This window comes from Martes martes, assembly GCF_963455335.1.
Source record: "Martes martes genome assembly, chromosome: 7".
In the NCBI taxonomy this organism is placed as follows: domain Eukaryota; kingdom Metazoa; phylum Chordata; class Mammalia; order Carnivora; family Mustelidae; genus Martes; species Martes martes.
In genome coordinates this window covers 131,368,239-131,391,456 of record NC_137894.1, presented here as the reverse complement: position 1 = coordinate 131,391,456, position 23,218 = coordinate 131,368,239, and the positions used below count along the sequence as shown (strand labels likewise).

The window sequence follows — 23,218 nt, the reverse complement described above, 5'->3', positions numbered from 1 at the left end:
AGTGTACAAGGATATTAGGGTCTCCCCAGGATCATGCTTATGTTCAGTGAATAGCTAGAAGAACTGACAGAACGCAGAAAGGCTGTTATACTCACTGGCTATAGCTTATTACAGTGGAAGAATACAATAAACACATTGAAGGGCAGAGTCCAAGAGGTACCAGGCATGAGCTTCCAGTTTTTTCCTCTAGCAGAGTCGTAGGAGCAGTGAGTGCTTAATTCTCCCAGGAACATGCTGACCGGGAAGCTTACTTGAGCTTTGGTGTCCAGGGGTTTTACTCGGGGCTGGTTATGCAGACATGACTGACCATAGTTCTCTAGCCCCTCCCAAGATCAAGCAGATATTCGTGGCCCAAGACCTTCGCCATAGATGTCATTTGTTAGCAGTGTGGCCCAAAGCCTCATGTAAATAAAAACACTCTTAACAGGCAAGATATTCCAAGGGCTTAGAGGTTATCTCCCAGACACCAGGCCAAATCTTTCTCTGTCGTGTGCAGGATGTGGACACCCCTGACCTACTGAGTTAATCCCTTACTACACAATAGGCCTTTCACATTTTTTCATTCTGTAGGTCTTAGCTCACATGTCACTTCCTCAGAGAGATATGTTCAAGCCACATTATCTAAAAGTAGTCCCATCCCACATTTTTTAAAAAAATCACATCACCCTGTTGGGGCACCTGGGTGGCTCAGTGGGTTAAGCCTCTGCCGTCGGCTCAGGTCATGATTTCAGGGTCCTGGGATCGAGTCCCGCATCAGGCTCTCTGCTCAGCGGAGAGCCTGCTTCCTCCTCTCTCTCTCTCTCTCTGCCTGCCTCTGCCTACTTGTGATCTCTGTCAAATAAATAAATAAAATCTTTAAAAAAAAAATCACATCACCCTGTTAACAGTACTATCCAACTCCAGTTATCTTGTTTATTATCCCCTGCTTGAAATCAGTTCATGAGAGCAGAGACCTTATCTATCTTTTTGACTACTATATCCCTGGCATTCGCTTTTTAAAAAATTAGTAAGCGTAATGATTAAACCTAGAAACTAAAATGGTACAATAAGCCAAATATGGTCCTGAGTACCATGAGCTAAGGGCAAAAGGTATGAATATTTAGTTCATAGAAAAAAATGCTCATCTTTTCTAATAATAAAAGAAGTTACACCATGTTCTCATATTTAACCTATTAGGTTGGTAAAAATCCAAGCATTTCATAGCTTGCTTTGTTGATCACGGCTTGTTGAAATAGGAACTGTCCTGTACTGCTTGGGTCTTTAAATCGATGCAACCCATAGCAAGGGTGATTTGGCAATACATATCAGAATTTTAAATGCATATATACTTTGACCCAGTAGTTTCGCTTCAGGAAACCTACCCTAAAGATATGCTTTGCACAAGTGAAATAACTTGTAGGGGGCATTCACTGCAGCAGTGTTGTAAATGGCAAAAAGTTGGAAGCATGGTTATAGCAGCAGTGTCCACAATAGCCAAAATATGGAATGACCCAGATGTCCATTGAGAGATCAGATGAATGGAGAAAGAAGATGGTGTGTGTGTGTGTGTGTGTGTGTGTGTGTGTGTAATGGAATTATTACTCAGCCATCAAAAAGAATGAAATTTTGCCATTTGCAACCACGTGGTTGGAACTAGAGGGTATTAGGCTAAATGAAATAAGTCACAGAAAGACAATGACATATGATTTCACTCATGTGGATTAAAGAAACAAAACAGTTGACCATAGGGAAAGTGAAGGAAAAATAAGATGAAAATGTAGAGGGAGGCAAACCATAAGAGATGCTTAACTCAGGGAAACAAACATTGTTGCTGGAGGGAAGGTGGGTAGGGAGATGGGATTATTGGGTGATGGGCATTAAGGAGGGTACTTGATGTAAAGAACACTGGGAGTGATAACAACTAATGAATCACTAAATTCTGTCCCTGAAACTAAAATAATGCAGTATATGTTAACTAAATTGAATTGAATTTTAAAAAAGAAAAAAAGATGGAAGCAAGTTAAATGTCTATCTTTAGGGGATTGGCCTAATACATTATGATACGTTCATACACTGGTTATGTAGTTGGTTTAAAAAGGTTTTCTCGGGTCGCCCGGGTAGCTCAGTCGTGGAGCATGTGCCGTTGGCTCAGGTCATCATCCCAGGGTCCTGGGATGGAGCCCTGAGGGCTCCTTGCTCAGCTGGGAGCCTACTTCTCCCTCTCCCTCTGCCTGTTGCTCCCCTGCTCGCGCTCGCTCTCTCTATCAAATAAATAAATAAAATCTTTTAAAAAAAGGATGTTTAAAAACAAAAAGTTTTTCAAAGAATAAGGATGTAATTATGTACTGATGTGTAAAAATATCTCTAAGATACATAGTTAAGCAAAGAAAGCAAAGTGCAGGAGAGTGCATTTATTGTACTAAAATAGTTTACGTAAAAAGGGGGAATGAGAATATATATTTGTATTTGCTTGTATATACATCAAGAAACTGCAGATAATAATGACAGTGGTAACCTGGAGCATTATATAATTAGAGAATTATGTGGGAGATTTTTTTTTATGTTATTCCTTGTTACATTCTTTGACTTTAGAATCATGTGAAAATTTTACCTGTTTAAATAAACTGTATTTTAAAGAAATTGAAACATACAGTCAATTTTTTTTTTTTGAAACATAGTCAATTTTAAAAATAGTGTCAAAGGTACTATAAAGAGAAAGGGTGCGTTAAACAGTGCTCTCCACTCCCATATCAGCTTCAAGGGTGGGGCAGGGTGGGGTTGGCTCATGTTCATTAGAAACCAGAACATCCAGTTGAGTACTGTGAATGAACATATTATGATTGCCTCTTTCATGCTAGACTTACCCAATTAAACTGTTCATGGAGCCTAAAGGACAGCTGTGGTGCCATAGAAAGAACAAAGATTTTGAAGCAAGAAACTTGAATTTGATTCCTGTGTCTACTGTTTTCTGGCCTTGAGATTTTAGACAAATTATTTTAACATTAATCTACCAAAACCTCTCTATATATACAAAGAATAAATGAAATAATATGAGCGTGCTTTGTAAATTATCAAATACCATATATAAAGAGCTATTGTTATGTGTATTTTGGTAATATTGCATAGTAATCAACCCATTCAGTTGGTCATAATTGTATTGCTGAACATTAGTCACAAACAAAACATTCTTAGCATATGACTTAGTTACCTCCTTCAAAAAAAATAGAAGTATGGATTTCCTCAACTTTCTTCAGATGTCTGTCACACTGTGTCCCTGGCCTCCAAAGCCTACGTTGCCTTCCTACTGGACTTTGGTCACTCCAAAGACTTGTGTTCAGCAAAAATTACCTTTCTTACTGAGTGGTGTATATATTCTGCCTTTTGTGCTTTGGAATAGTTTCCTTTCCATTCCTCATAGGGTTTAAATCTTCATAAATATTTTCTGTGTGAGGTAAGAGAGTTGCTACTTCCTGACCTCCAGACTGAGATAGAGGGGCTCCAGTTCCTTTGTAAAGCCAACTTTTCTCTCTTCTTCTGTTCCCCTCCACTTATCCGCCACCCTGTTCCATGAGTTATCATCTCCCATTCTGGTTTCCTCAATCTCTTCTGCTAGTCCTAACTCTGTGCTTTGACCTGATAAGTATGCTCAGGTCTAACACCCTAAAATGTTTTCAAATGTGAATCCCTTCTGTTGTCACATCTTGTATTTTTTTGCTTCGAAGAATGATTGCCTTTAACTCTTCAACTTCCATTCATTCCCCAGTTCATTATGATTTATGATCTCATTACCCTTTTAACTGTTTTACTTTTGTAAAAACACTGGCCAACTTTCCCCTGCTAAATTCAGTGGCTTTTCAGCTCTCCCACGGCCTGACCGTTGCTGACACGTCTGATATGTACTCCTTTGGCTGCTGTCATGTATTCTTCCTGGGATTTCTTCCCTCTCCCCTATTTTTCTCTTAATCTCTTTTGGCTGTTTTTTCTCCTGTCAACCTGCTGCTAAAGCTTAGGGGTTATTCACTTCTCTCCTTGGTCGTCATCCCACTCTGCTTTTCTTTCCACAGTTGTTGGATTACGTAATAACCAAGTCCCTACTGTTCTGCTTTCAATCTGTACTCTCCCTGAGATTGCATCCATTTCCATAACTGTAGAAACTAATGACTGCCTGACTGTACCCTTGGACTTGGCTGCCTGGTTGCGGGTACCTCACATTCACCTATCTCCCTAATTAAAATACTTCTCCTCTCCTCCTGCCTGCTCATCTTCTTGTGTCCCCTGCTCTGTCAATGCCATCATCACCTTCCCAGTCCCTTATGCCAGAAACCTCCAGAATCATCCCTGACTCCTTCCTGACCATTCACATGTAATTTGCCACAACGCCCTGTCGTGCTGCTTCTGAAATACCTTTTGCATACATCTCCCTGTTTTCATCACCACACAGTCAGGTTTTTTTTAAAATGAAACATAATTTAATGTGTCACTACCTCAACCTTATTAATTTTTATGACTTTTTATTGCCTATAGGACAAAGTCTAAAGTCCTTGGGCATGGCAAATGAGATTTTTACAACCTGTTCCTAACCTTTTCCTGCCACCAGCCCTGACAAACTGTGTTCCCCAGCCAGCTTAGGAGTCCTCACTGGGTTTTGTTTTGTTTTTTTCTTAAGATATTATTTATTTATTTGACAGAGAGACAGCGAGAGAGGGAACAGAAACGGGGAGTGAGAGGGGGAGAAGCAGGCTTCCTGCTGAGCAGGGACCCCCGATGCGGGGCTCGATCCCAGGACCCTGGGATCGTGACCTGAGCCACAAGCAGACGCTTAACGACTGAGCCACCCAGGCGCCCCCCTCACTGGTTTTCTGCATAGGCCTTATTTTTCAGTTTCACACCTTTACACCACCGTCACGTCTCTGCTTGGAGACCATTCACCTTCCACTCATTTTTCTCAGGAATCGTATCTTTGGGGTGCCTGGATGGCTCAGTCATTAAGAGTCTGGCTTTGGCTCAGGTCATGATCCCAGGGTTCTGGGATTGAGCCCCGCATTGGGCTCCCTGCTTAGCGGGAAGCTTGCTTCTCCCTTTCCCACTCCCCCTGTTTGTGTTCCCTCTCTCGGTATCTCTCTCTCTCTCTCTCTCTCTGTGCCAAATAATTAAATAAAATCTTAAAAAAAAAAAAAAGGATCATATCTTTATGCTGCCTTTTTGGACCACGTAGAATGATCAATCCTGCAGCACTTTATTTATGTCTCTGATACACTGTTTATCCTGTATTAAAGTAAACTTATGATCTTAAGGATCTTTTTAATTTCAGTATTGCCATAGCACAGTACCTGGAATATAGAATTTTGATAATTACTTACGGGATGAATATTTTCAAGGTAAAGAGAAAGAGAACTCAGCCAGTTCTCAGTGCAGACACTGAGTCTGCCGAGTTCCTATGTTGTCTTTTGTGAACAGCTCATCGAGAGATGGTTAAGAGCTTGATTTCTGGTCAGTCGTGCCTGGGTTCAGACCCGCTCTGTAATGCTTCCTAGCTGTGGCCATTTCCCCACCTACAAAGCGGTGATGACGGGGTGGCTGTGAGAATTTAATGTAAAGCACGTATCACAGTCCAGTACATCGTAATAATTTCAAGCTATTATTAAGAGTGTAATGTATTTTTAATGACTAACAGTAATAGTTACACTCTGTAGTCAAAAATGAGATAAAAGAGTGGCATGTTCTCACATGATCTTCCTAAGAGAACCTGTTCTTATCTTAACAAGCTGATTACATTTTACCAGCAACAATGGCTATCCGTCTGCTTTCCTCTCCTATTCTGTACTTACCTAGGAGGAGTGCTGTTCTTTTCCTCCTGTTATCTGTTATTTTTATTATTCTTATTAATGCTCTTGAGATTCACTCTCTCCTTTACAAAAAGTTGAGTTTTAGATATGAATAGTGATACCAAAAAGGAAGTTGAACTTGAAAGATAAGAAGGGGTAAACCCAGGATAAGGATGAAAGTGGTGTTTGGATTAAGAAACTGAGGAAAGTAGAATCTAAGAAAGGTTCTAGTTTCATTTGGTCATTTGTCAAATATTTATTGGTCCTTCATTCTCTACAGGGCAAGGTGAGGATGCCTCTGGCTGGATGGGCATCAGAGTTGTTTAAGGCCTAATTTCTCTCTAAAGATTTTTAAAAATCTTTTAAATAATTTTTTGAATTGTAGATTTGTAGATTTACATGCAGTTGTAAAAAATAATAGATCCCTTGTATATCACTACAAGGATTTTAAGTCTTACTAATAATGAAGGTTGGAGCACCTAGCTGGCTCATTTGGTGGAGCATGCAACTCTTAATCTCAGGGTCATGAGTTCAAGCCCCACGCTGGATCTAGAGCCTAGTTAAAAAAAATTATGAAGGTAAGATAGTTCCATGTATAACTGGTATGAAACCACAGGTAGAAAGCAGTTCTTAATTTTGAAAAAGGTGAGATTACTACACTTGCAGCTGTAATAAATAAGGTTTCATGCAGGTATCAGTTTTTAAGTCAAACCTCAGAGGATTACAATTGTATAAGGTTGAGAATGGAAGAGGAGAAAGAGGTAAAACCCAGAAAGAGCTGGGTGAGCTGCTTCTCCCTCTGCCTGCACCAAAGAGCAGCAAATCATCTAGACAGACAGACAGACATACATACATACATACATACATTTATTTATTTGTCAGAGAGCGCACAAGAAGGGGAGCTGCAGGCAGAGGGAGAAGCAGACTTCCTGCTGAACAGGGAGCCCTATGTGGGACTCAACTGAGGACCCTGGGATCATGACCTGAGCTGAAGACAGAGGCTTAACCTACTGAACCACCCAGAGGCTCCTCATCTAGACTTTTAAATTGCATGCCTTTTGTGAATTGATTCTTTCTTGCTTTGAGTTTTTAGAACTCAAGTCATAATGGGCCTCTTCTTAATCTCAGGTCTAATTATTTCATTTTCTGTTTTTATAGAATACCTTGATTCTACTGAGAGTCTGACTTCTTGAAAAAAGTTTCTCTTGTACTTTTAGAATGACAGTAGAGAACGGCATGAGCACAGCAGTGAAAGGCGGAGACGTGGCAACCCTGGGCCATTATCTAATGGACGACCCCAGGGTAACTCACGGCAGGTGGTGGAACAAGAAGAAGAAGAAGATGAAGAGCTGACATTGAAATATGGCGCCAAACATGTGATCATGCTTTTTGTCCCCGTGACTCTCTGTATGGTGGTGGTCGTGGCTACCATCAAATCAGTCAGCTTCTATACCCGGAAGGATGGACAGCTGTATGTATGAGTGTTTAATTATTCCCAAGACTGGTGTGGCTTTCCTTTTTAGTATGTCGTCATCACCTTGGAGGCCTCTGCTCTGAGGGAGCACGAAGGCTGGAGAGTTCGTCCTCTCTGACAGCCAGAGCAATTGACAGAATGAGGGGTTATTATTTGTTCCTTTAAGCAGAGAAAATGAGAGCTACAGAGTTCTATTTCATGTGTGGTGTCACTGGGTGAGGCTAAATTAATTGAAATTGAACAGGTAAAGAGTTGAATATTAATCTTTTCCGCCTCAGGGCCAGTGGTCCCATTGTTCTTCTGCTAGAACATTCTTCCCTTTTCTAGATTGGATGGATGAATTCTTATCATCATTTTCATCTTTGCTTAAATGTTAAGTCCTCAAAGGTAATTTCCCTGATCCTTGTAACGGAATTAGGTCCTTCCCAATACTCTTTCTTATAGCAGCCTGTTCTTTTTCACTTGTCACAATATGCAAATATTTATTTACATTATTTAAGCCTGATTTCCTTCTGTAAGGTAAGGCCTATGAGGGCAGATTGTTTCTATGACTAGGTATGTAACAGGTGCTCAACAACAACAAAAAAGTTGCTAAATGAAAGGATGAAGAATTAGTGCATGCTCCCGTTCTCTAGACTCCTGGGGGGATTGTTGTATAGGTTCTGTCGTGCTGTTGGTACTTCAAGAAAAATACTTTGATTCAGATTCACCTAGTTTTGTCTCTAGAACTCTGTAGGGCCCCTGTAGGGCTCAAACAAAGCTTTAAATGAATTTTGGAATTTGAATTAGCAAACTGTGTGGCATTCTAAAAGCCAAGGTTTTAGCCTTTTGGGAGAAAGGCTAAGACAGGAGTAAAGGGCAGGGGTTGGAGACCACAGTCAAAAGAGACTGGAGAGTACTATCTGCATAGCTTAGAGTTAGTTTTGGTTGTATTTATAGAACAGGGTTAGTAAGCCATAGTGCCCACAGGACAGATCTGCCTGCCAACAGCTATTTTTGTAAATAAAGTTTTACTGGAACATAATCATGTTCATTCATATATTGTCATATATTGTTCATTTATATATTGTCTATAGCTGCCTTCATACTACAGTGGCAAGGGTCCAGTGGTTGCAACAGAGGCCATATAGACCACAAAACTTAAAATATGTCCTCTTTAGTCCTTAACAGAAAGTTTCCTGACTCTGTTATGGGAAATCAAAACAACTGGTTTAAATGGTATACATGTTTTATCTCTCTGCCAGAGAGTGGTACAGGGTGGTAAGTCCAGATTGGTAGTATGTCTCCACATTCCTCAAGGACTCAGGCTCCTTCTTTCCATTTTCTTTGGCTTCTATCCTTTAGGCTGTTCAAGGTTCCTTATTGGTACTGGAGCCCCAGTTCCTTATTGGTACTGAACTTCCTGTTCAATTCAGACAACAGGAAGCAGGAAGTGGTGGGGGAGAAAAGGACCTAAGACATATCTCCCGGCCATAATTAATGTCTTTCTTAGAAGTTCTTCACAACACATCCGCTTATAACTCACAGGCTAACTGTAAGGGAGTCAGAAATAAAGTCTCTTAGCTGGGAACGCTGAAACCTGAAATAAAAGTGTGTTTATGTGAACGAGAAACCAAGGGGAAGATGGGTATGTGACGTTATGTTAAAATAAGTCCAGTTGTAGTTACCCTGTAGGTGAAAAAAAGTAATTGTAAGCCATTATTATATAAGCCACCTTCCTTTGACAACTACTTATAGCTTAGGTAGTTTATGTGGTAGAATCCAGTTCTCTAAACAAATCACTAATAAGCTATGGAGAGAGAACATTTGATAAGTAATGATTTTAGTGTAAAGCATCCACTAGATGGAGCCAGTGTCTGGCTCACAAAAGTCCACCTCTCCACATTTTAGATCTCTCCTTTTATTTTGAAGCACTTATTTTATATAGCTAATTTTCTTAGCTAAAATTCTTGGCTGTATTGCTGAGATGGAGAAAAGTCATAAGATATCAGTTGAATCAAGGAACTAAAACTGGTGTTGGAGAGGGATGTGGTTTGAGATACCCATTAACACTTCGCACTTTTGCATTTTGTTTTATTACAGAATCTATACCCCATTCACGGAAGATACAGAGACCGTGGGGCAGAGAGCCCTGCACTCAATTCTGAATGCTGCTATCATGATCAGCGTCATTGTTGTCATGACTATTCTCCTGGTGGTTCTCTATAAATACAGGTGCTATAAGGTGAGCATGAGACATGGAACTTTGCTTTCCAGCATGTTCTTTTTGTGATTGGGTTTTCCTGTCACCGTACTTGGTCCAGTAGAAAAAGGAGCTTTATATTCTAAAACTGATTTTTTGCTTTTTCCCCCTTATTGTAGAACATTTATAAACACAAAAAGACATTATGGGGAAAAATTTTTTCTTATCATATTCTATCTATCATATTCATTAACATTTTGATTTGCGGTACGCTTACGACATTCCAGATTAAGTCCTAAGACCTTTGTGAATTCCCTCATTCGCAAATAGTACTGTAGGATATAATTCCCTATAAAGTAATGTAACTTAAAAATTTCAGATTTTCCTGAGTGCAGACCACTAGAGCTTTCTTCAGACACTGATGTTAAACTCATTGGTGACTGGTTATATTCCCATTTCTACATTGGGAGCCATGCTTTCCCTCACTGTCTCTCCTTTGGTAGCACTAGCTCTTTCCTTGGGAAATAAGGGCGGGGGAGGTTGTGTAGCAAAGACACAGGGCCAACTCTCCCAGCCTCTGCTCCCTTAGCTCACCCTCTAGCTAAGGGATTCACTCTTAAATTTTAGCCACCTGCCACATATTTCAGGTGCATGCCTCCGAGAAATCACAAATTATTACAAGCCATGAGACTTTCGGGTCTTTCTCAAATAAAAGAAATAAATGATAAGTTTCCAAATATTGAAGTCTACTCTTTTCCCCTCTAGTACTTATGTCTATATATGTTTAACATAGTTAAAATAAAATGTTTAACAAGTATGTGTCCTTTCTTTTACTTTGGCATAAGCATTTTTCCATATTTAAATCCTCAGAAAATGTGTCTAAAGGCTATGTAACACTTGACTCAATGAGTGTATTTTAATTTACTTACCCTTTTTTCCCTGATGTTGGACATTTAAGTCATATTCATTTTTTTACTACTCTAAAAAACAATGAATGCCTTTATGGAGCCTTTTTAATTTTTCAAATTATTTCCTTAGGGTAAAATTCTCAACACAGAATTTATGGGGTACATTATCTACATTTTTAAAATTTTATTTTATTTATTTGAGAGAGAGTGCAAGAGAGCAAGAGAGAGCAGCAGTGGTGGGGAGGGGCAGAGGGAGAGGAAAAGCAGACTTCCCACAAAGCAGGGAGCCCGCCATGGGGCTTGATCCCATGACTCTGGGCTCATGACCCTGGGCTCATGACCCAAACCAAAGATGCTTAACTGACTGAGCCACCCAAATGCCCCATCTACATTTTTTTAATTATCATGGTGTGCAGAATTCCTTTTTTCAAAACGATAGTATCAATTTGTATTTAACATTAGTAGTGAATGAGACTGTCTTACCTTAACCTTTCACAGCACTGAATTTTTTAAATTCTGTGCTAATTTTTATAAGCTAAACAAAATGCCTTAATTTGCATTTGGTTAATTACCATTAAGATCAGATACTGTTCCAGTGTTGACGAACTTTAAAATTATACACAATTTAACTTTGCTTGTTGAACGTTTGAGTGGGTGGAAGTGTTAACCCAAGTGATGACCATCTGCAGTCTGACATTAGCAAGTGGAAAAGATTGAAGACAAAGGTGTCTATGATCATGGGAGGTAGTCATCAATACTTAGAAAACCGAAGAGCAGATGATGTAAACCCATGCTGCAGAGCATCCTCCTACCCCTGTTTAAATATCCTCATGGCAGTTACTTTTTCTGCATATATGTGTTTACCTACTAGTTCTGCTTCTCTGCTTTATTAGACTCATTTTGTGACTTTTCTTTTTAATATTTTATTTGTGTATTAGAGAGTACAAGTGGGGAGACGGTTAGAGAAGCAGACTTCCCACTGGGGAGGGAGCTCAATGTGGGGCTCGATTCCAGGAATCGAGAAAGACCTGAGCTGAAGGCAGACACTTAACCAACTGAGCCACCCAGGCGCCCTTCACTTTGTGACTCTTATCTGGATTATATGCTACTTTCGTTCTTCGCATTTTATGGGGAGTCTGTATCCTGTTTAGAGTCATACCCACACCTGCACACCTTAAGGATGAGCCCATAAATTCATACCAGTTATGAGTTTGCTTTCTTGACCTTCCTTTCTGTGATGTCCCTGGTACTTTTTGGTTCTTTTGGACATCCCTTTTCCATTCCTCCAGCCAGAAAGTTGGTTTTATTTTACCAACGACAGTACCAAGAAGTGGTAGGGCAGAGAGAAGAGTAAAGCAAGTGCCATCTGCCCCACTTTTTGGGAACTACCACTCCTCCAGTTAGAGAGGAAGCTTCCCCTCCCTCTGAATTTTAGGCTCCTGCAACCCTTAGTACCATCCCCGCAGGACTGTTTGATAGCTGGATGTGAGAGGATGGGGAAGTGAGATTTTTACGTTCTTTTTTGGAGCTAGGAGACCTCTTTCCTGTTGTAGACTTCTCCTAGAGCTCCCACCATCTTGCTAATGCCCATTTGGGGTTGCAGTGAGTTTGATGGAGGAGGCTAGTACTGGAGGGGAAAACGTGCTAAACTCACCTCCAGTTCCCCAGCCCAGCTGACTGTTCACCTTGTCAGAGTCCTCACCTAGCGGCTGCATGCATTCTGGGCTCTCATGGTTGCATTCGGCAGGAGAGAGGGGAGATGTGCGCTCGCTCCACGGCGCCTCAAACCTGTCTTGATATATTTTGGTCAGTTTTGTGCATCTTTTAGTTACATCTCATTTTAGACAGTCTAAAAAAGGTTTATTTTCAGCCACATTTCCACACTTATTTGTTCATGTTGTTTTGTTAACATTAAGTTCAAGTCTTAGCAGGCGCAGCCAATTCTATAGGAACAAGTTGTTTACTTTGATTTCTACTCCAAAATAAAAGGAGCTTTAGAGTCAGAAATTCAGAAACTTGCCGGGACCTGTTTGGAAATAAACCTGGAGGATTTATTGTCAGTGGTTGGTTGTGCAATGTCTGTGAGAAGCACAAGAAGTTGAAAGACCAAACAAACTTGAAAAAGGCAGAAACTGAAAAGGCAGTTAATTATTTACATATCACGGTTAGAGACGGAACTATGTAACTTATTAAAGCCATGTGATTTCTGGCCTCGACAGTTCAGGGTTTAGAGGAGATGCTTGCTGTTCTGTACTGAAGCAGGGCTCTTTTCTTTCAGAGCCTTTAGCACACAGGAAAGCTGAACTAGGGATTTTTGCAAGATGAGGAAAAAGCCTGTTTTACCACCTGATGTTCTAGAGAAAGGGGAAGTGCTATTTAGTCATCATCAGAAGAGGCTTTGAATTCAGGTAATAATTCAGAAAATCATAACATCAGTGACCAAAAATCATTATTACAGGTAGAGGGCATTTAATATCTTTACAATATGAAGAGCATTTATAAATCATTCAGAAAATTATGAACACAAACATTATAGAATATTAGAGCATGTAGCTCTTGATCTCGGGGTTGTAAGTTTGAGCCCCACATTGGGTGTAGAGATTACTTTAAAAAATAAAATCATAAAAATATTATGAACATTCTTAGAAATTTTTAAAAACCCAAGCCAGAAGAATTAGAAAGAAAATATAGATGGCCAGGTGAGAGATAGAGATCAATGTGTATATATGTTTCCTCAATAGTGAAAACAGAAACATATTAAAATAACAAATCGGGGCGCCTGGGTGGCTCAGTGGGTTAAAGCCTCTGCCTTCGGCTCAGGTCATGATCTCCGGGTCCTGGGATCGAGCCCCGCATCAGGCTCTCTGCTCAGCGGGGAGCCTGCTTCCTCCCCTCTCTCTCTCTGCCTGCCTCTCTGCCTACTTGTGATCTATGTCTGTCAAATAAAGAAATAAAATCTTTAAAAAAAAAACAAATGAACATATTTCACCTATTGACTTGGTGAAGATTAATATAGGTTTTTTTTTGTGAAATCACTAAGCCAATATGTATCAATAGTAATTAGAAAAAGTGTACACTTTTTGATTCCATAATTTTGCTTTCATGATGTATCTGAGAGAAAGAATCTGAAATGCAGAAAAATATTTGCATGCTAGGATTTTTATCCTAACATAAATTATAATTAGAATAAAGTAGAAAACCATAAGTTCCAGAAGAAATATGGAATAAGAAAAAGTTAAATAAATAAGAAAGTTTAAACAAATAAGAAAATAAAGGCTAAATAAATAAGAAAAGGTAAAATTGTGGGTTCATCCATATATGTAGAATATTATAATTTAGTCATTTAAAAATCATATTTTCACCCATCAATAAGGATTGGACAGCTGGGAGGCTCCACACGAAGGACTAAGGACTCCCATTTTATAGAAATCATCTTTTCAAAAAGTATTTGGTGGCATGAGAATGTGTCTGTAATAAAAAAAATGTTTTAAAAAGCAGAATGCTGAACTATATTACTTGATTATAATGTTGTTAAAAGGCCTTTATGTATGCAGACAGAAAACATGCCTGAAAAAAAACACGTTAATTGGTTGTCACCGGTCAGTGGGAATGGTTTTCTTCCTTTAGTGTTTCTTTAGCTTCTCAGGGTTATACATGTATGTTACTTTTGTATTCAGAAAAATGCTTTCTTAAAATAAACAATCCCCATGTTCCCTTGCTGAAAAAAATAAGGTAAAGAACATTTCTCAAGAAAAATGAGAATTTCTAATACTCAGTATTTACTCTGACTTTTAAGTCGAGCTTAATACAGAGTACCAATGTACATCTTCCACTTTGTAAAGCTTTTCTGTTTTGTAATATTTCATCTACTTTTTAGTTTTATAACCTGGATTATCTCTGTTGTAAGCACAATGGGGTGGGAAGCATGCAGGGAGGTTCCTTTCTGCTTAAGCTTTATTGGGTTTTCTGCTGATAAAATAGAGTAAGGGCTCCCTATAGAATATTTTGCTAAAGTTGAATATTTTGAGAGGGAAATGTGCAGGTGTCTTCCGTTTACTTTGATATGTATTAAAAATAAAAAGGAGAAATGGATAGAAATGCTACAAAGTGAGTATATCAGAATGTGAATGGTGGCTGTAAAATTCTTTAAACTTTGCTATGTGTTTGAAAAAATTTTTTTGTTTGAAGATTTCATTTATTTGAGAGAATGAGAGAGAGAGAGAGCGCACGCGCACAAGTGGGGAGGAGGGGCAGAGGGAAAAGGAGACTCGGAACTTGATCCCAGGACCCTGAGATCATGACCTAAGCTGAAGGCAGACACTTAACTGACTGAGGCACCACTTGAAATTTTTTATAATAAATTATTAGGGGAGATTTTTGTGGAAGAACACCAGAAATTAAGTTTGTCTATTCAGATAGTTTAGAATATTCAAATGTCCAAAGAATACCAACTTCCATGTAAAGGCATTCTTTTAACTTTTCCCCTAATTGTACCACTTAAGAAGTTGTCTTTCTGTCTGTCTTTCTTTTGCCCCCTTCCTTTCTTTCTTAAGGTTTTTTTTTTGTTTTGTTTTTGTTTTTTTCTTGACAGAGACACAGCTAGAGAACACAAGCAGGGGGAGTGGGAGAGGGAAAAGCAGGCTTACTGTGGAGCAGGGAGCCAGATACAGGACTCAGTCCCAGGACCCTGGAATCATGACCTGAGCTGAAGGCAGACGCTTAACGACTGGGCCACCCAGGCGCCCCTGAAGTTGTTTTGAAGAAAAAGAGGCAGCAAGAATTTTTAAGAAACCTTTTCTTTCAAAGGAATTAATAATTACAGATCACCTTGAGTGACCAGAAAAAAAACCACAAGAGAAAATTAACGTATATTTTGATCATAACTAGATTTTGATAGGTTAGAGCCTGATTATTGGAACAACTGGATCTGGGAGGTGGGTGTGGGAGATTTTTTTTTTTTTGATGAAGACAAAATAATATCCCAATTTAGAGATGATTTTTGGGGGGTGCCTGGGTGGCTCAGTCAGTGAAGCATCTGCCTTGGGCTCAGGACCCTGGAATTGAGTCCCACATCGGGCTTCTTGCTCAGCTGGGAGCTTGCTTCTCCCTCTGCTTGTCACGCCCCCTGCTTGCACACTACCCCTCTCGCTCTGACAAATAAATAAAATCTTAAAAAACTTAAAAAAAATTAAAATGGCTATATAACTTAAAAGGCCTATTTTTTAAAATACAGTTAATGTATATATATATGCAAGTCACTTAATGGACTGTGATTTTCAGTTTCATTGAATTTTATTTTATTCAATTTATTTGTTTATTTCAGAAATACCACAAAATGTTTCCATTGAATATATTGCTGCTTTAAGCTTTAAATGTTGACTGTTGGCTCTGTTGATAATTTATTTTAGAATGCATTATTTTAACAATTTCACATGTTTCTAAAGGAACACGTCTTGCTGAATTTTCTATTTTCTATTCTGAGTATTTCGGTACCAAAGAGTTCCAGTATAAGTATGCACTGATCCCAAAGTCAGTTTGAGTTCTGCCATTTGAAAAGAGTAACATACACAGAAGTAATATGTTATTTTTGAAGTAAGAAATTTGCCTTCCTTTAGGATATGGGATCTGTTAATTATATTGAAATGCTTTCTTTTCTAGGTCATTCATGCCTGGCTTATTATTTCATCTCTGTTGTTGCTGTTCTTTTTCTCATTCATTTACTTGGGGTAAGTGGTGAAATACTTAATCTGTTTTTCAGGAATTAACTCTGTTAGAGCTGTATAACTGTCACTTAAACCCATGTACTTTGTTGATGAAATACTCTGAAATTATGATCATTTCCATATACAGTTTGTACTTGGTATGCTTAAGACTGGTTAGTATTATAAAAAATATATATATTTTTTCCATGGCTGCACTAAATTTCATTTTACCAAAATAACATCCTATGTCCTAGCTATATAAAATGTATTGTGGATGTTTAATTTTTCTAATTTCAGGTATTTTAAACTAGGGTTTCTTTCCATTGTGGCATTTTATTTTATTTTTAAAGGTTTTATTCATCTGAGAGAGACAGTGCGAACGCAACAGGTGGGGAGAGACAGGGAGAAGCAGACTTCCTACTGAGCAGGAAGCTGGACGTGGGGCTTGATCTTGGGGCTGGAATCAGGACCCAAGGCTAAGGCAGAGGCTTAACCGACTGAGCCACCCAGGCGCCCCATCCATTGTGGCATTTTAAGTGACATATGGCCTTTTTTTAGTTTCGGTACTTATTTTACAGCTATGACCTGTGATACTGGTTTCCTATTTATATGAATGATACAGAGTTTTCTGTTAAAGAAAGCTTAACTTGAGAGAAAAAGTGAATTTAAAGAAAACTGTTAAGTAGCACAGGTTGATATAAGGTATGGTAAAAATATGAAGATAAGCTATGAACATCTAATCTGAGGGAACCATAGTTCTGAATAATGTTTTGATGGAAATTACTGTACATAAATATTTTTAATTTCTGTTTAATTTTTTTCAGGGAAGTGTTTAAAACCTACAATGTTGCCATGGATTACATTACTGTTGCACTCCTGATTTGGAATTTTGGTGTGGTGGGAATGATTGCCATTCACTGGAAAGGGCCTCTGCGACTCCAGCAGGCATATCTCATCATGATCAGTGCCCTCATGGCCCTGGTATTTATCAAGTACCTTCCAGAATGGACAGCGTGGCTCATCTTGGCTGTGATTTCAGTATATGGTAAAACTCAAGACTGACATTTTGTTCATCACAGAAGTACCTCACTGGTGTGTTTCCCTTCCTTTTCCAGTTATCTTGACTTAGGAAAGTGGTAACAGTTAACATCCCGTAGCTTTTCAGCAAATAATTAATTAGCTATAGTGTCTTTTTCTTATAAAGATTTCCTTTTTTTTTTTTTTTGAGGTTGAGTTTTTTAAGAATGTTTAACTGCCCACAATTTAAGTCAGTGAGGGATTACTGGAAGGATCCAGACGTCTGCTCAGAAGACTGAGGTTTAAATCCCGACCCCACCACCAGCAGTCTTTGTGACGCTAAGAAGGAGCCTCAGACTCCTTGAGCTTCAGTTTCCTCATGTAGAAAATGGACACAGCGCTTCCCAGAGGTGTAAGAGTTTAGAACCTATGTTGAAAAGCACTAGCAGAGTGCTTCACACACTTAAAATGCTCCATTAGTTTAAATCAAAATTCTGCCCAAGTTGCCTTATTTTATAATTTTATAATATTTTATAAGGCAACTTGGGTAGAATTATCTTTGAAAAATATAGCTTATTTGGGCCGGGTGAGATTCAAATTCAAACAGCCAGTGTCACATGGGTTCCAAACAGTCCCAGAGTATCCTTGACATGAAAGACAAAAGTAGCTGTGTAGGTGTGTGCTCTGTGGCTGTCACCCTGCATGAAAGCCCAAAAGGGGTCCACTTTCAGCGGTCAGTATATGTTCTCTAGATTATAATTTATTCCTATTCAAATGCTTACTAAAATGTCAGGTGTCCTGGAGTAGGAATCCTCACCATCCCCCTTGATTGATGAAGAAAAAGTCCATCGAAATAGAATTAAATTGGTTCTGTTCTCATATTTGAGCAATCATCCTAGAACTGGTTGTGTCTTTCATAGACATAATCTCTGTGTCTTTCATAGAGACCTTAGGTGATATGGCACTTGATGGTTTACAGAGTCCTCATCTATCATTGTATCGCTTTGCTCGGCCAACTCTGGCCCCCATCCAATCAGCAACTGGTAAATACTTTGCAGTCAGAGCTTTTACTAATATGTTCTTCTGTTCAGTGCCTTTTTCAACAGCTACAGTTCGCCTTCACCTTCAGAGGGACACGCTGTATCTCTACCTGGCTGCTGGTGGAATTCTTCCACAGCCCTACCGTTGCATACAATTTTTGTTGGCTAGATCTTAACCACATCCACCCTTTTCCAGAAGTACAGATAGAACATCACATTGATATTTTCCTCTGAAGAGATTCATTTCACATATTTATTTTTTTTTTTTTTTATTTTTTTTTTTTTTAAAGATTTTATTTATTTATTTGACAGACAGATCACAAGTAGGCAGAGAGGCAGGCAGAGAGAGAAGGGAGGAAGCAGGCTCCCCGCTGAGCAGAGAGCCCGATGCGGGGCTCGATCCCAGGACGCCGGGATCATGACCCGAGCCGAAGGCAGCGGCTTTAACCCACTGAGCCACCCAGGCGCCCCATTTCACATATTTATTGAAGACATACAAATATTCACACAGGAGCTCAAAAAAAGGGGGTGGGCATTTACCTGTACATTGTACAAGGCTTTGCCATCCCAGTTAAATTCCTAAAAATTATTTGGTAAGCTGAGGGCTCTGTATCTCTGACATGGTCAAGAAATAGCAACAGAGCCTCCCTATACCTACAGTGTTAAAACAAGCCCAGTATCTTTTAGGCCTTTTTGGGATCTGGAGGCAGCATATTCCTCATTTACAAATTTCACTTAAGCCTATGTATACTGTTACAAATTGGCCCCTCTTGAATTGGGGCCCCCCTACAATAAATGGCTCTAGAATCTGTCCAGATGTAAGTGAACAGTCACTTCCATCAGTGTCCCCTCCAGAGAATCATTCACTGTAGAAGCCATAGCAACCTCCTCTCACACCTTAAATCCCTAGACCGCCCGTGATAATCAGAAATTGCCCATGGATTCTGGTGGGAGAAACTGTCCTCCTCAGTCCCATGCTGTACACTGTTAGAGAGGCGGTTGGAGGGTGCATACTGAGCTCTCCTGGAAATAGGTTCTCACAGGTCCTGAACCTGTGAAGGTCCATGTCATTCTGTGGGTCATGGAGGCAGCATTCTGTAAGCCCAGGCCAGCTACCAGGGCCTCCCTGCTACAAGATAGAGCTAAGTCTGGGCCTTCCGGAGTACCACACCTAAAAGAAAGGTGGCCTCTTCTGTCCTCAGTCCCTTACTAGTTGACAAAGTGCTAGAGGAGCTCACCCCTTTCTTGGACCTGTAGCTACTTGGGGAGCCCTTCGGGATCAAGTGAACAGCAGTGGGAGTTTGTACCCCTCATGCACAATATCAGAATTACATGTGATGAAACTTACTTCCTGAAGGGCTCCTCCTTTTCATTAGCTAATGCAGACATCCTTGATCAGAGAGTGGGGTCCAGGGCTCAGCAAAATTAGATGAACTTCGGCCGGGCATCTTATCCTAGCCTACAGTTGGCTCCATCTGTGCATTTTTTTTTTTTTTTTAAAGATTTTATTTGTTTATTTGACAGACAGAGATCACAAGTAGGCAGAGAGGCAGACAGAGAGAGAGGAGGAAGCAGGCTCCCCGCTGAGCAGAGAGCCCGATGCGGGGCTCGATCCCAGGACCCTGGGACCATGACCTGAGCCGAAAGCAGAGGCATTAACCCACTGAGCCACCCAGGCGCCCCACCCATCTGTGCATTTTTATAGACTCTGGGGCCATTGCCATGGTTTAGTCATCTGGTTCTACCAATGATAGCAACAGCAATTACTTTTCCAAGGTTTTCCTCTTTGAGGAAAATGGCTATGAGAACCTCTGGCTTCACAGATGCTCAAAATATATATCAAGGTTACACGTGTCTCTGTGTATATTAATGCCACAGTACAAGCCTCACTTTCTCCATTGTGGACTTCCAGACATTGTTAATAGTGCCCATCTCACCTGTAGAAGTATACAATGCTGGGCTCTTGACCAAGAATTTCAGTGGGACTTTACCGTTCCCACCAGCCTTGGGCTACAGACCTCACAGAGCACCATTGTGACATACTCAAGCAAGTTAAAATTTAATTAAATGAAACATGGCATCTATCTATCATCAGTCAGACATCAGACATAAAGAGTCTGGTTCTATTTTTGTATGTTCAAAAACAAAAACAGTGCCCGTTCTGGAGGCAGCCGTGTCTGGCTCAATCCAGGCTCCTCTCCTTTCATTTTTTGGCTATTTGACTAGCACAGCAGTCAACCTTTAAGTGAAGATTAAATGAAAAAAAATACATATAATACACTTAGAACAGTATTAGTAAATGTTAGCTGTTATTTTTTAAAATATATAATCCTGTAAAGTAGTCAAGGCAGTACTTCCTGTGTTACTGCATTATAACAGACCTGAGATTTAGAGAGGTAAGGTGTTTGCCCAAGCTTACAGCATTTGATCTAGAATCTGAATCCCAGGTCCAGGATTCTTTCTACTGCATTATGGTATTTCTCCCATCAACACTCTTTCTTCCATTCATGATACAAATGATTATTTCTCCAGACCTTTGAGTTCCTTTAAAGTAAGAGACTTTTGTGTCCACGATTTAGAGGAGTGATTCTCAAGTCCCTTTTTACAACATCTGAAGATTTTTAAATTTGTCCCACAGGTTCCAAAATTTTTGAAACAAAATTCACTTAAATTGCTCTAAAAATAAGGTAGTTTATCATTTAGCACTTCTGTTAGGGGCAGCATGTCATAAAGCCAAGACAGTTACAGGACATGCAGCTTCAAACAGGTTGAAAAGCTCCTTATTTCAGAGCATGGCAAATCTCCCTTTTCTCATCCCAAGCAAATCAGAGTGGAAGCAGTGAGAGCAGAGACTTCTCTGTGTGTGTGTGTGTGTTTTATTATATTAGTGGTAGTCAATGTAATATTCAAGGACACATGACCACTTGCAGTTATGAGGGGTTTTTTTACTTAAATGCAACTGAATGATGGTGATGGCAGCATTAGCTGTGATGTCTTCCTTCACAAATTTAGCTGCACCTGTTTTAATATTTTTAAATGTTTGAGATTTTCTATACTTCTATATTGTGAATTTTTATGGCACAGAAAATGTAAGAAAAATTGCCGTTGATGGAAAGAGATGGTGGTAGAATCAAGAATAGTTTAAGCAGATTGTTCCTATTCTGAGTTGCTGTTTTGTAAAATAAGCCACTTTTCAGTACCACGTGCATTTAAGACCTGATACTGTGAAGTGCTTTTGACAGAGGTACAAAGAAATACTAAAAGGATTTTATGCAAAGATTTATTTTGTTTTGTTTGAATTTACTGTCCTTTAATTCAGGTATCCCTAAGTAGTACATACACTATTTTTAAAAAGGAGAGGGAATGAGTCTCTGTTACTCTGCTCTTCATATTTTGAGAAATTCAGTCATCCCTTCTATTAAATTCCTCTTGTTGTAAAGCTTCCATCTGTGGCCCATAGATATGATTCGTTCAGAAATAGCTTCTCTTTGTTTTTGCTTATTGGAAGTTGACAACTGCTCTAGAGTAGTTCTGTCTTGTCATTATCTCTGCCTTTTTTCTTCAAACTCAGAGAAGACTTGTTCGTGGAACTCTGTGATGATACACTGTAAACTAACCAAATAGGCAAAAACCAAAACGAAATTTACACTGATCCTCTGTGTGGTTTTGTGTAGGTTGTTTTTTCCCCCACCAGTGTACCTCCGGTTTATTTCATATTGGTTCAGCATCTTCCTGTGTAAAGAAGACATTAACCCTTTTCCCTTGGTTAATTCCTCCTTGACACACCCATTTGTAAACTTAGCCAATACATTTTTGCAGACTTTTTTTTTTTTTTTTAATTTTTCTTTTTCTAGATTTAGTGGCTGTTTTGTGTCCAAAAGGCCCACTTCGTATGCTGGTTGAAACAGCTCAGGAGAGGAATGAAACTCTCTTTCCGGCTCTTATTTACTCCTGTAAGTATTTTGGCATGATGTTAAATTACTACTCGGCTTATAATTTATAGGAACTCAAACACATGTAATTATGGTCATTATTAGACTTTTTCTCATCTTAAATGCATAACATTAAGAGAACTTCTACACATCCCTGTTTCCTTGCAAACTATTGTCTTCTACCTGAGCCTGTTTCAAGAGAGTTTTCAGTAGATGTAGAAATAGAAGAAATATTTAGAGAGTGGAGAGCCATTAATCTCAACTAAAATCTTATTAGTTTGGGATGCCTGGGTGGCTAAATCGGTTGGGCATCTGCCTTCAGCTCAGGTCATGATCCCAGAGTCTGAAGATCGAGTCCCACATCAGGCTCCTTGCTCAGCAGGAAGCCTGCTTCTCCCTTTGCTTGCCACTCCCCCTGCTTATGCCATCTCTCTCTCTCTCTCTTTTTGACAAATAAAATCTTAAAGAGTAAATAAAATAAAATAAAATCTAATTAGTCAAGAGTTATTGAGCCACTTACTACAGAGGAATCTTGCCCTAGCTTACCAAAAAAATTGTACTGTTCCTTCACAGTGTGCCCCTTTTGGTTATTTTGGGATCATGTTCTTCCTAATCATTTAGTACATATGCATTTGGGCATTGACCTTCTGCCACAGAGCACTGTGGGGGACATAAAGATGTTTAAGATGCTCTACCTTACCCAGAACTCCTTTGCTTATAGTTTAGAGGTGAGATAAGACAAATGTATAAATAAGCAACATCCAGCATTGTTGCCAGATTCAGAGGAGGCACAATTGAAGTATAAAGAGAGTTGAGAAGAAGGAAAACCTGGCTGGGGAAACAGGGAAGGCTTTGTGGATGAGATAGCATTGAATTAAAGGATGGTGGAATTTGGGACACCTGAGTGGCTCAGTGGGTTCAAGCCTTTGCCTTAGGCTCAGGTCATGGTCTCAGGGTCCTGGGATCGAGCCCCATATCGGGCTCTCTACTCACCAGGTAACCTGCTTCCCCCTCTCTCTCTGCCTACCTCTCTGCTTCCTTGTGATCTCTCTCTCTCTCTCTGTCAAATAAATAAAATCTTAAAAAAAAAAATGGGATTTCAGCAAACACAGATGGAAAATTTGATTCCATAAGTGGGCTTGTCACAAAGAATGGCTTT

At 39.5% G+C, this 23,218-nt stretch overlaps 1 protein-coding gene across 2 annotated transcripts in view; it reads left to right on the top strand.

Moving 5' to 3' along the window:
• Positions 1-23,218, top strand: part of PSEN1 (presenilin 1) — a 77,469-nt gene that overhangs the window by 27,746 nt on the left and 26,505 nt on the right. For both annotated transcript variants that reach the window (XM_080807931.1, XM_080807930.1), the window contains exons 4-8: positions 7,022-7,275; positions 9,361-9,502; positions 16,027-16,094; positions 16,895-17,115; positions 21,982-22,080. In XM_080807931.1, coding sequence (XP_080664057.1) covers positions 7,022-7,275; positions 9,361-9,502; positions 16,027-16,094; positions 16,895-17,115; positions 21,982-22,080 — 784 coding nt within the window. The remainder of the gene's footprint in view (positions 1-7,021; positions 7,276-9,360; positions 9,503-16,026; positions 16,095-16,894; positions 17,116-21,981; positions 22,081-23,218) is intronic.